This window comes from Bradysia coprophila, unplaced genomic scaffold (assembly GCF_014529535.1).
Source record: "Bradysia coprophila strain Holo2 unplaced genomic scaffold, BU_Bcop_v1 contig_151, whole genome shotgun sequence".
Lineage (NCBI taxonomy): Eukaryota > Metazoa > Arthropoda > Insecta > Diptera > Sciaridae > Bradysia > Bradysia coprophila.
The window spans coordinates 812,388-826,750 of NW_023503423.1; the positions used below are offsets into that span (position 1 = coordinate 812,388).

At 36.0% G+C, this 14,363-nt stretch overlaps 1 protein-coding gene across 1 annotated transcript in view; it reads left to right on the top strand.

Annotated features, from left to right (window-relative positions):
• The window catches only part of LOC119074299 (protein winged eye), a 96,244-nt gene that overhangs the window by 63,352 nt on the left and 18,529 nt on the right, over positions 1-14,363 (top strand). The window contains exons 4-7 of the mRNA XM_037180318.1: positions 980-1,108; positions 6,940-7,061; positions 10,296-10,412; positions 14,053-14,340. Coding sequence (XP_037036213.1) covers positions 997-1,108; positions 6,940-7,061; positions 10,296-10,412; positions 14,053-14,340 — 639 coding nt within the window. The 5' untranslated portion in view covers positions 980-996. The remainder of the gene's footprint in view (positions 1-979; positions 1,109-6,939; positions 7,062-10,295; positions 10,413-14,052; positions 14,341-14,363) is intronic.

Genomic DNA, 14,363 nt, shown 5'->3' on the forward strand with positions numbered 1-14,363 from the left:
AAAAACGGATGTTTTACGCCTAAATGTAGACTACAAATTTGCAAAGGGTTCATTGCTCTTAATAGGAATCTACACATGGGTGCCTACATTTGAACGCAAAATTGTTATTGTTTTGATGATAATTTTAGACTCTTTCTGAAAAATTACGAACATCGTTTGGCGTTAAAACGTGATGGCTTTCAGTAAAAAATTGAAATGTTAATGGAGACGTACATATATACTATTGTAATCTCAAAATATGTGTAAATTTTCGTGAAATATCGAGTTTTCTCGGTCCTAGGTACATCTTCATTAACATTTCAATTTAATTTAGGAAACGATTTAGCGATGTGTAGATTGCTCTTAATGAACACTAAATTGACGCGTGAAGTTTGTAGATCCGAGGCATAGTCGAGGTCAATAACCACGCAAAAACGTGAGTTTTCAATTTTTTCGTCCGAGTTACGTATACTATTTTACATGCTGAGGGCACCGAAAAAAATGCTGAAATTGATGAAATGAACGGTTTTCGGTGCAGAAAGCATGTAAAGTTAATTTGCACAGAAAGAAATTAGGAAAAAATAACCGAAAATACTCCACATATAAAGGATAGCTTTCGCAGTGGGCAAATTGTTCCGTAATGGCGAATTTTCCCATGCGGCGGTAGTAAACAAAAATACTTCTGACTGAATTCGTTCATGGTAAATCAGCGAAACTGGTCAGCCCAGAGGCCGGAATTCCAATTACAACTTGCGTTTTACATTGAACGTAAATCCCACAAAACTTATTCGAGTCGTGTCATCTCCAACATATTCGAAATGTTCGAGTACGAGAGGGAGAGGCTATATTATTAAATGTCTTACGTCTTACAGTCTTAGTAAAACGCGTTAGGGAATAATCTCGTCAACTAGTAGCTTTTACATGAGAAACTCTTGATTAAGATAAATTGTTGCACATTTACACGCAAAATACATTTCAGTTTCCAATTTCTAATTTGTAGATTTTCCGTCGCAAGGTATGTTGGGAACAACTGGTGGTCGTTTTTTAGGACCATCTGGGTCGCATCCTCATCGAAATCTATGGCCATTGCACTCTGGACGTGGATTGGATTTTCAAGCGAATGGAGAAGGTATGAGCTAATTTTGTATTCGTTTATGTTCCCAGTAATTTAACCTTTCCAGAAACATACGACATGTTTTCATATTAATTTTGAAATTATAAACTATCCAGTCGCACTGTTAAAAGTGTTTTTATTTATGATTCTCATCTATGCATGCATACCACACCGTGTCATGCAGGTCTTATTAGAAAAAACGTTTGTATTCAACAGTATTACTAGTGTATTAAGTCATTGGTTGGCTTGATAAGACAGTCAATATTTAACATTCAATCAATCATTGAGGCTTGATTAAATTTTTTTTAAATGTTTCCACATTTAATTGTCGCCACATGTGGTTTCTGTTTTACTTTCTCTCTCCGTCTGTTCGTTCGTTAGGAGTAGGAAATAGTTATTTATGACATCGAGTGCAAAGTACCTGTGGTACCTAGAGTCATAATTACACCTCTAGAAGGTAATAATAAGGTACGTTGCACCGAGGTTCATACAACGACTTATGTAACAGAGTCATCTAAAGTAGGCAAAATTTGCACATTATGATGCTGAGTTGCATAAAGTTATTTTGAGGTTGTTAACGACACATCGCACATTGATTTTACATCACCCAATTCTAAATACTCAACAAGTTCCGTGAATCTTTAGTGACCTCCTAAATAGTATTAACTAATGGATATGGGAGCAGTGAATTGCCATTTTTTCACGAAATATTTCATTTGAGTTTGATTTGACAAACAATTCACTGACCACTTCCTAATTGATATCTCGCCTAACTGTAGGCTAGGCAGACATATGCACATAATTAAGACGAATCGACACAACATCAAATTGTAGCCTTGTGTTCGACCTTCGTACCCGCGACCTTTCTGGAAAAAGCGGGACCATAGTTTTGTGTCAAGATGTGTTGGCTTTCAGTAACAATGATAAATGTATGTGGTGTTGTAGCCTACTATGAGAAAACTCAAAATTTGTGCCAATTCATTATTTTCACTCAAAACTACGGTCCCACTTTTTACAGAAAGGACACGGATACGAAGTTATCATCGAAAATAAATTACTCTTTCGCACAAATTTCGGCTAAAATTTAAGAGTCAATTCGTCAATTTCTCAGCCACTTGGAAAACAAGCTCGCGCCGATATTATTGAGTTATAGCTAATTCGATTCGTCGTTCAATTCTAGCGAGGGGGTGTCTGCCATTTTTTCTCACAAAAATCCAGTTTGTGATGTCAGAGGGTGGTCAAAACACTTTTTTAGCAATAACTTGAGGAAGGAGTAACACAAAAAGTTGAAACTTTGTAGGATTGTTGGCCTATCCACGGCCGACCATTTGAGCCCACTCTGACTTCCGCACGCACCACCCATGGCCAGTCATCAGTCAAAGTATGGTCAACTTTCAAATAGTACTATACCTCTGCAACATCATTGTTCTGATGGGTGAATTACATATTATGGTAGCTGGTTTCAGCCTCTATCAAGATAGTTATTTTTTGAAAAGAGTTACTCGGAATCGATCGGCTATGGGCTAGAATTATCCCCCAGACACGTTACTAATAAAAAAAAAAACCATTTTGGACAAAAATTTGGTTCAAATTTACACTTTTATTCCAGCCGTAAAGGTCAACTTTTTTTCAAATGGTCCGCAAATCCTGCAACACAAAACTTCTGTGGCAGATTTTTGATATGTGATGTCAGAGTGGGCTCAAACGGTCGGCCGTGGATAGGCCAACAATCCTACAAAGTTTCAACTTTTTGTGTTACTCCTTCCTCAAGTTATTGCTAAGAAGAGTGTTCTGACCACCCTCTGACATCACATCACATGTAGACACATTACACCCAAACTGGATTTTTTTGAGAAAAAATGGCAGACACCCCCTCGCTAGAACGACGAATCGAATTAGCTATAACTCAATAATATCGGCGCGAGCTTATTTCAGAAATTGAAAATTTGGCTGACGAATTGGCGAATTGACTCTTAACGGTTTGTCGATTCGTCTTAATCGTACTCGGGCTGCATCTGCATTATACGTTGAAAATCTCAGCTGTTTACTCCTGATTACTCCAGGTAATCTGCAATGACTGTCACAACTGTATTGATTTTGTGGAAGACGCTACAGCTGTGGCAAGCTTACCTAAAACAGGGGAGATTTTTAACTCTTTTTTGTCAGTGGGTAAGTACATCGCTGCATCCACCAACTACCCAAATTATACGTCTGACACGAACTAGTAGGTGGAAGGCTAGTACATAACCACTGAGCTATCCCGTCCGTAATCAGTTAGAGCAAAAATAGTAAATTTTTGGCTTGGGACTAAAATGGGAAAAGTGGCTTTCAGTACGAAAAGTTACACAACGAGTTTGAGCAACATTCAAGGTATTTCTCCATGTGTGCTATTTTCAACTGTACAAAATTGATTCCCAATATCGCATAGATTAATAAAATGGCTCCAACGAATCACTTCTATACATATATATAACCCGTACCATAACCACTTATAAGTTAAAAATTGTAGCGAATAGTAGGATGTGAATTGAATTCGCTCTTTTATTGCATTTGTGCATTACGTAAACAACCATCACAATGTATCGGCGCAACATTTTTGCATTATTCGTATCCCGATGTACAATAATAGCCAACGATCCACGGCATGCAGTTGAAATTCAAAAATTAGGCCATTCGTAAAAAGGGGGTTGAAATTATCGATTTTATCTGTGTGGGAATGTACCGCCAGTTTGTTCATAATTATGTAAATAGTTTATGAGTTGCTTCGTTTCGATGTCAAATTAAAATTTATAAATGCTTTGTAAGCTTTCCATTGTATGGCCGCATCGAATACGGGATCACGGGTGGTTCTGTAAACCATGCACGTTTGTCAGCTGTGGAATTTCATCTCAAAATTTCATGAAATATTCAGAATTGTATTTTACGCGCTGGATAAGTAATTGGTTTGCAGAATAGACTAGAGGTAGTTTTGAGAAGGAAATGCTTCCGAAATAGACCAATTGAAGACTCAGACTTGTTGTTATTTTTGGTTCAAGTCATAGGAACGTAAAAAATCTTCTAGAAGTTGGTGCAACCATCGATATAATATCCAGTGTTAAAAGAGCGTAAAAACAGGGGAAAAAACCAGTTACTTCAACTGATCTCGATGGGTGATATGTCAAAATTTGTACTCTCTTTTAACACTGAATATTTCCGAAATTTCGTTATTCGTGTCCTCTTATTTACACTGTGTTAAAAGAGAGTAGAAATTTTGACATATCACCCATTGAGATCAGTTGAATTAACTGGTTTTTTCCCATTTCTACATACAAATTTTGACACTTATAATAACCCATCGAGATCAGTTAAAATACCGACGGTTGTTAGACCCGTACGAAGTACTGGAGTCTTATAGGTTTACGCATACGTTTGTAACACGTCGAATCAGACTCCCTGAGTAAGGGGAAACCTATTGTGGTTGTCCAGAGATGCCAAATCAGCGAAAAAAAATGTCCGTCCGTCTGTCTGTCTGTCCGTTCTCTAACTTGAGTAAAACGCATCCGATTTTGAAAATTCTTTTTTTTCCCCGTTTGGTAACGTCAAAAGAAAGGCTAAGTTCGAAGATGGATGATTTTGGGTCGACCACTCCTGAGCTGGGGCCCAATAAGTATTTTAGGGTTTTTCGAAGATATCTCCGGACATTTAAACGTTACACTTGTAAGTGATACGTCAAATAAAAGGTATTTACAATACCGATCGACAAAAAAAAAGTTTATGGAAATCGATGTCCGACTCGTCAGTTAGACCCCTTGGTGTGAAACAGGCACAGGGCGGCAAGCAGTTTTTGCTTGTAGGTCGGCCACATTTCAACATATTTCGTTCGTTTTAGCTTTATTAGATAGGTATTGACCGTACCAATCAGGGAAAAAAAATTTATGAAATTATGTTCTCCGGAGCGTGAGCTAGGTCTCTTGGAGTGAGCTCTTATCTGGCTACTCGGCCGTACAGTGAACGTGGAGTATTTTGTCAATATCTCGAGTAAATTTTGACCGAATTTCATGAATTTTTTTTGTTTGAAGGGTATTAACGAATGTAAAGCGTCGGTAAAATTTCCGGTCTCCTAACAAAATGGCTGCCGGTGGCCATATTGGATTTTAATAAAAGTGATATATCTTGGGAAAAATGGTACTTAGAGTGTTTCTGTTAACATGGAAATAATTTGTTATGTTTGTGGGGTGTTTCAGGCATTCCATATATGGACATCTATATATATATATATATCTATTTTCACCTATATTGAGTTATATACAGGCATATAGAGCTATATAATAGCATATTCATCTGTGAAATGTTTATTTATAGGAAAATATAGGTAAATATAGCGGTATATAGCTGTTTAAATAGGAATTTATGAAATTTGTCTTCGTACGGGGCTGTCTATATTGCCTTCGGCAATTTATTTGTATATGCTAACAAGGCAAAGAAAGATAATGTAAGTGATTTTAAAGGGCGAATAGCTTTTCAGTAGAGAATGAAGTAAAAGAAATGAAGAGTTTCACAGTAAAGGCTTTTGATACGAAAAGGTGTTTCGTACGGGTCGGCGTTAGCTATGTTTTCCCCTGTTTTTACGCTCTTTTAACACTGTATAGCACACATACAACCACCCGGTGAAATGTAATTCTCATAAATTTTTCCACACGAGAGCTGAACATTTTTGACAGATGGTCCATACATTTTGTGTCAAAATTTCATTTCACCGACTGGTTGTATACTTGGTTTAAGGTTGCTTTGAGATTTCTTATCTACACTATATTACATCGATGGGTGAACCATAGGTTAGCTTTAGTGTGTCTACCAAAAATAAGAAGTAGTGAAAATTACGCATTCAAAATTGAATTTTGATTGAATTCTTGGTGTTGCTTATGCTGAAAACAAACGAGACATTGAAAACGCGTTTTGGTTCTAGTTTTCATCGACAAATGCAGCAATCGTAATTTTCGATAGAGAAATTTCTAACTTTATTTGACAGTTGCGACAATTTCGTCATGAAAACAAGGACCAAAACATGTTTTAAATGCCTCGTTTGTTTTCAGCCTTACAGGGTGTGAAATGGTCAAAACAAGCCTTAGCCGAATTTAGAGATTGGTTTTGTGCAGAAGATGTGACTACAAGAGTGTCACGCAGAGTGTCGGGTGTAGATAATAGTAAAAAGTTTAGTTAGGTACGTGATACGCTGGTTTTGTTGGCTAGAAGTTTCGCCGTTGTGTGGCCGGCAAAATTTTTTTTCTATGATTTGCCGTTGGATATCGCTCTTTGAGCGCATTTACCGTTTTAATTTTTGTAATGCGTATGCCACTTGAGGTCTCGCAGTGGTGTTCTAATAGTACTATACCGTATATCCTCTACTCGCATTACGACCGGTTCCACTTATTTTTACAAACATTTTTTTTTTTCATTTCGTTTAAAATCCAATTTTCTTGCCTTCACCATGCGAAAGTTGAACATTACATCGCAATATACTACCTGTGCAAATGACCCATTACATGTGGATTATTATCGGTTAATTTTTCTAGAATTTTTATGCGAAATTCAACTTTTGCATGTGACAGGCACTAAGCCAGAAAACATTGGATGCCGCTACTTAATTCATAATTCGGAAACAATTCTATGACCCAACCAAACTCACTGTGAGATTGCTTTTATCACATCATGTGAATGAATCGCAGCATCCAATGTAATCTACTATTACAAAGGTCTTTCTTTCGTATTCAAACCTTACTTTCTCATAATTTCATAATTTCATTGTAATTTTTGAATTATATTTTTGTTGTTGATTTTATCATTTTCTTTTACATTTTTTATTTCAGTGACGGAATCCATATTTGCAGCAGGTTATAATACACCTCCGACAAATTCGCCATTTATGTCATTATCACCACTTGAATTAGTCAGCAAAAATTTCCATTCAGGAACGGTAGCTTTTAGCCAAGTAAGTAGTGCGTTAAGCGAGGATTGTTACGTCCTGAATCGGCAATATACTTAGGGGTTGTCCATAAATGACGTGCAAGCAAGTGGTGAGGAAGCTTCATTGAAACTGGACTAAATTGGACGAGAAAAGGGGCTTTTTCTTGAGAGACGTGCACAAACTATCTGCCTGCGTTTAATAGTATTTTACATGCTGAGGGTGTCGAAAGTAGTGATTGAAACATGAAAATTACGGTTTATGGCCTGTATAAGACTTTTATTTCAAGTAACAAAATCTAAATAAATGCCTTGAGCCGCCATTTTGCTGAACGTCTATAGAAGAGGATAGTTTTGAAGCGCAGGTAGTCAAAAATTACTAGTTTTCTATTGACGTCATTTGTGGACAGCCCCTCAAATTGGTCATTACTCGTCGTCGCCTCGCACATATCCGTTCATAATTACATAATCTAATCGGTACATTAATCTATTGTGCTAGCTTCACCAACGAAATATACTAGCGCCTCATATTTCCAATTACATTTTGAAATTATATTACGTAAATTGTAAATATATTCCATTCAACATGAAATGAACGCCATCATAGCAATGCAATGATAAATCCGAAAAAAAAATCTAATTTATAATTTAATCGACGGTATACTTGCGAGATGCGATGTGCAAGGTTACTTAATGAAAAAACTCGTTAAATTTTACAACCTTTTGGTTTTGCTGTATAGGGAATGCACATTAAACGAAATTACCATCTATTCTCTCGTCCCATAGAATTATATTTTGTTGTTGGGTAGGTTGTAACTCTTTTCGTGTGCAATAAAACAAAACAAAAAAAATTACGTTTGCTGTACGGTATACGAAAACGAAAACCCTTTGCGGATATTTACGCGATTAAAAGTTCTGGAAATTCATTGAAATAAAGTGTTTTCGCACGATACGATGTTAGAACGATGTGTGTCCGGTACGTCGTTTGCGGTAGAAAATTAATTGATTCTTGCGTATCTTTCGATGCTACCCATCTATCGTACTTTTGATTGAATCATTAACCTCTTACAATACTGTGATCATATCACGGTATAACGGTCAAATCTGTTACTTCTGTTGTTTAAGTGTTGAATTACTGTTTTTTCAACATTATTCTAATTCAACATATTGAACGCCGACGCGACTGAAAATAATTACGTTGGGACCATCGATAATATAAGGTAGATTGGCACACACAGAGAACGACAATTCGGAATCGAGGTACGTTTGGCCACTGTTTCGATCTGTGAGAAATTTAAATATGTCTTTCGACATGTTGAATTAATATGCATTTCAAAAATACCATTTCTCATCAGGCCATGGCGACAGTGGCAAAGAAATGACCAAACTACGAGAGGTAGTCATAACTTTATACACGCTATTTTTTAGTGAATCATTAGCTAAATGAAGAAATAAAATTCTTCAGAACGCCTCATCACTAAAAAACTTTCACTCCACGTGCTGGAGTACTGTAGCTATAGCCACTACAGAGCAGCACATACTGCGAGAGGAAAAGCACATCAGAACGATGTGTAAACTCATACACAACAGACCTGTAAACAAGTCAAATGCTCATGTATGACAATTCGGAAATATCACACACACACATAATGACACAAAATTTTAATGGCAACATTAAGTAAAGCGATGGGACATTGAAAAGTACATTTAAAAAGGAAAGGTACATTAAAATTTTCAATTTATGCAACAAGAATCGTATGAATCGCACAAGATGTCGATTGTCAATCCGAGGCGAAGCGGAGGTTGACAAGACATCGTGTGCGATAATATACCAGCATACGATTCGTGTTGCATAGAACGTTTTAGAACTGTTTCCTGAACTGATTGCCTGGCCACTGTTGCAATCCTGAGAGACTTAACAGGCAAGAAACAGTTCGATTCCGTCCAGGAATTGCATAAATATTTGTATGGCTTTATTCCGCGCACAAACGTTCTTGTGTTTGCTTATCTATATTATATCGATTGTTGGGAAATTAAACGAATCATTCCCAATTCAGTTTTATGAATAAAAATTTCGTGTAGATTCGTGAAGTTCGTGAAGCAAGCTCATGGCCTTATGCCGTTTCTACGGGCTCAGATCGAAGAATGATTCTGCGGTGTATGCCTTGAGAATGTCTGGAGTAGTTTTTTGTTTACCCAGAGGAGAAGATAGGAAATTCCAAAAAGAGCGATGTTTGTCACCAAAACGAAGCGATGACCGCAATTTCGCTCGAATTGGAATTTCATTCTTCTCTCAGAGGTGAGCACAATGTTTTTCATTAGTGGGCGGTGTGATTTACCGTTTTTCTCCACGAAACGAAAACATCGGTTCACCACAACATCTTTGAAAACATAAATAAGTGCACAATCCGTATGTACGCAAAACGACCCGTGAAAAATAAAAGATTTTTGAAAAATAAGTGACAGTTCAAGTTAGAAAAGTTCTATTTTCTCCCCACGGATGGGATAGAAACTGTTGTACTTTTCTCACTAGGAATGTCCTTCGATCAATTGGCAGCAAAAAGAAGTTTTCTCATGGCCTATAGAAAATAAGGTACATCGCGCCGTCATATTGTTGATTCGAAAACCACGAAAAACGTGACAATTCATGTTTCGTCCGAGTTATGCAATGGATTTTACATAATTTTCTTTTTCCTGAGATCGACATGTATGGCCGATTTGTCAAATCTTGAACATGAATACGTCATATTCATGTCAAAAGAATCCGAAAAGGAGTGCGTTTTACCCCGCGGTGTCATTAGACCATACCATACTACACAATGAAAGTCTAGAACAGGTATGGTCGATCGGCGAATTCGTCTTAAACGCACTCACATTTTATGTCAAAATAATATGAAAATGAGTGTGTTTAAGTACGAAAATCAAATTTTTATGTCCTCCGGGCGGACATTAGACCAAACCTGTTTTACACTTTCATTGATACTACAATGATTCGTGTCATTTTCTTATTGAACTATTAAATGTTCCGGTTCTTAGGTTAGCGTGTAAGATCACTTAAGATTGAGTTTTTTGTTCGATTTCGATAACCAAGGGCTTAATTAAACGGCTAGCCGTAACGAACCACAACACCTTGTACATCTTCAACGACATTTACCATAAGTCTATGTAGCTTCCAAACCTTTTTACCAAATTAATTTTTTACTTTGTTCATGCATATCAAAATGTTCGAGCTTCGAATTTTCACAATTTAAATTTTTTATAGGCGAACAGCATTTTTGTTCAATCGCAGACAGACTTTTTGGGTGGAACTGTAGCAACTAAGAAAACGGAAACATCATTTGGACGATGGGAGCACGGAATAGAACCATTACAAATTCAGGTAAGTTTGTATCATTAGCATCTACATTAAGATAGTTACGTTATTATATCTTATGGTTCAAATAATGGCACAAATGAGCATTTTTAGTAAGATTCTTAAATGGTTCATTCGTAAGTGTGCCCATCATTTGTTCCATAAGGTATTTTACTGAATAATACATCAGACGTGAATTACTTTAATACCTGTCCCATGCGAAAGTTGACCATTACATAGCAATTTCCCTCTTGCGAAAACGATCCATTATATGTGGACTATTTTCGGTTCATTTTTTACATTTTCCTATGCGAAAAATTCAAATTCTGCATGGGACAGGTAGTAAACGAAAATATATTGGATGCTGCTACACGTACTTCATTACATGTGGCAACTTGCTTCGGTCACTGTTTTTCGACAAGTCTAGTTGTTTACCTCGCCTTCGGCTCGGATATACACTACTCTACACTTGTCGAAAAGCCGTTATCACAAAGTTAGGTCATGTAATGAATTACGTTCAGCATCGAATGTAACCTACTTTTAAATCGCTTTGCTAGTAAAACGAAGTTTAATGTCACTCATTGCTTATTCTAATAATCCGATCCATCATTTTTATTGTTTCTTCCCGAAGCATTTAATCATGAACTAAATCATCCATAGGCCGAGAGCTCGTAGCTCCTCAGCTATCACTCCGTTACTACATCTATAATCTATACGATATTGTGCGTTGAACATTGATTGGTATGCTTCTGCGCGCTATGTAGGACCTGACGAGAGTACGCCTAGCGTATATCTCAGTCAGTTTCAGTTGTGTCAAGTACATCATGGCGATTGGCTACGAATACTACACCCGCTTTGGATCTTTTGAGCAACGTCATTCACACTCCAAACTCTCGGCTCTCCAGAGGTGCGGGAAATCAGGAAAAACTTGCCGTTCAAAGATGTTGAAACATTAGATTGGTGACAACCAAAAATATTATCATCTCTAAAATACTTGACACCTATTTACAACAATTATTCATATCCATTGTCTTACTGACTCCGGAAAAACAGCTGGAAACAGGGTAGAATCGATACTGTTTTGAGACCCATACTGTTACAGAAAATGTTCGACGTTGTTTGCCCCTTATTTGGGTGTTAACTTAACATCGTGGCGTATAACGATGTCAACACTTGACTCCGTACGCTGCAAAACAGCTTGAACAACTTGTTTGAACAACAATGTTTACTTTAGTTTTTCACCCATAGCTCTGGATGGCATTAATTTACTTGTGATATGTCAAATGAAAGGTATTGACGAGATGAATCTGAATCTGTAAAGTTTATAAAAGTCAGATTCTTAGGTCATAAGCTTTTTAACCAATTTCACTCCTATATCTAGGTTCATAAAAGGGGTTCATCGATATGCAATTATTCTCCGCATAGTGTGCAATGACTATTATTTTACATGTTAATTGTTTTAATTCAATGTTTAATCAATGTTCAATTCATCACCTTAATGGTATTCACGAGACTAGCCAGAAAATCTAAAGAACTTAAAATTCGTCTCCGTGGTACAATTGCGGAGTCAGCAAAACAGTGAATATGTACTTTTTTCGTGAAACTTTCTCACAAATATCACAATTATTGTTGTAAATGGATATCAAAGAATCTAGTCTTTCAACAACTTTGAACTGGACACTTTTCCTGTTTTTCCGTACCTCCCTTTGAGGTATAAGCTCAGTATAAATTCGAATTCCGGATTTCTAAAAAAAAATCTGTCGACTTAGCCACCTTAACGATGACGAGATTTACTTGAACATCAACTATCAACTAACTTGAATATTGTTTATATTATTAACTAGAATGTTAATTTAACATTGTTTAAGCGCACAAATAAGTATCGAAATCAATTAATAACAACTGTATGCAATCAACTTAATAACACCCTAAGCAGTCAAACCGTTTATTATTTAATAATGGGATATTATATTCTACCGATAAATTAATTCAAAACTACCGATAAAAAATAATAAATGACCGATAAACACGGTACCGATAAAAAATAATAAAGTACCGATAGCGAAATTCCCAAGTACCGATAAAAATATTCAAAACTACCGATAACTTTTTTACCGATAAAAAGTACTAAAGTACCGATAAACTGGTCGTTTTATCGATCATTTATCATTTTCTATCGGTAGTTTATTACTTTCCATCGGTAATTCATTATTTTCTATCGGTAGTTTAATACTTTCTATCGATCATTAATTATTTTTTATCGGTAGTTCATTATTTTGTATCGGTAGTTCATCATTTTCTATCGGTACTTAAATTTTTTCTATCGTCAGTTTATAATACTTAATGTTAATGGTCAATTGTTGTTATCGATTGGTCAAACATAAATTTTTAGTGCTCAAGATTTTTTAGACAATACGAAAAATATAAAAAACAAAATAAAAAAAAATAACGGAAGTAATAATAGAGAAATGAAAACACAACAAAAACCAATTTATAAATGTCGTAAACGTCGTGAGGCTCCCCGTCCAGGCTCGAACTGGCCATACTGGGCGTTCGGGCGATTCCCGAAGGGCCTTTTGCCTCAGTCGGGCGAAGTCCCGGCAGGGCTTTTTTAAATTTCAACCATTTAGTGTTCAAACAAATGCAGCCCATTTTAGCGAACATATTGGAAATCCTACTGATTGGAAATCGAAAAAAAATTAACAGAAAGTCCTCAGTAGGAAGAATTTTGATTGGAAATCGAAAAAAATTAACAGAAAGGCCCTCAGTAGAAAAATTTCCATTGGAAATCGAAAAAAATTAACAGAAAGGCCTCAGGAGGATAAATTTTGATTGGAAATTGAAAAAAGTTAACAGAAAGGTCTCAGTGGAAAAATTACGATTGGAAATCGAAAACATTTTGATTGGAAATCGAAAAAATTAAGAGAAAGGCCTCAGTTGGAAAATTTTGATTGGAAATCGAAAAAAAATTAACAGAAAGGCCCAAGTGATGAACTACCGATAGAAAATAATGAACTACCGATAGAAAATAATGAACTACCGATAGAAAACAATGAACTACCGATCGAAAATAATGAACTACTGATAGAAATTAATAAACTACCGATAGAAAGTAATAAACTATCGATAGAAAATGGAATTTGACCGATGAATAGTCGTAAAATTATTAATTTATCGGTATTTTATCACTTTTTATCGGTAAAAAGTTATCGGTAGTTTTGAATATTTTTATCGGTACCTGTGAATTTGTCTATCAATAATTTATTATTTTCTGTCGGTACCGTATTTATCGGTCATTTATTATTTTTTATCGGTAGTTTTGAATTAATTTATCGGTCGTTTATTAGTATCCTTTAATAATCATTGAAGGCAACGTGAATCACAAACAATTAGCGTGTGTGATATGAAAAGGTAGAAGACACATTCTATTATCAATAATTTTATTTTAATTCAATTAAATATGTTTTTACTAAAATCGGCATTCAGTTTCTCCACATCGTTTCCATTTGAAAGGCTTAATCATATTCATTCAATCGATAGTTGTAGTCTGTTCATTCAATCATTTAGCATATTTTCGAATTAACACTTATTTCGGAACAAACAAACCAAAAAAAAACCATCCCTCACATTCGATCTATTCTACACATAAACACTATTTGTGTATTAGGTGCCTCCATTAACATCAATTGCAAGTGTACCCATTAAATCTGATCGCAAGACTTCCACCAGTGCCCTATGCGGCAAAACCGATGGAATCCATCACAATTCAAATTGCAATTCTTCAACCAATCTGTCAAACCATTCTCGTCACACCGACATTTTAACGAATAAAATTCGAACGAATGATATAAGCTCTGGCTGCAGTCGTACCATTCCAATTTCATGGACATCTGCCGCATCATCTTCAACAAATAATATTGTGGATAGTCGAAATATTGGTTGTTCTCTGTTACAGGTATGTTACCACAGAAAAGAACA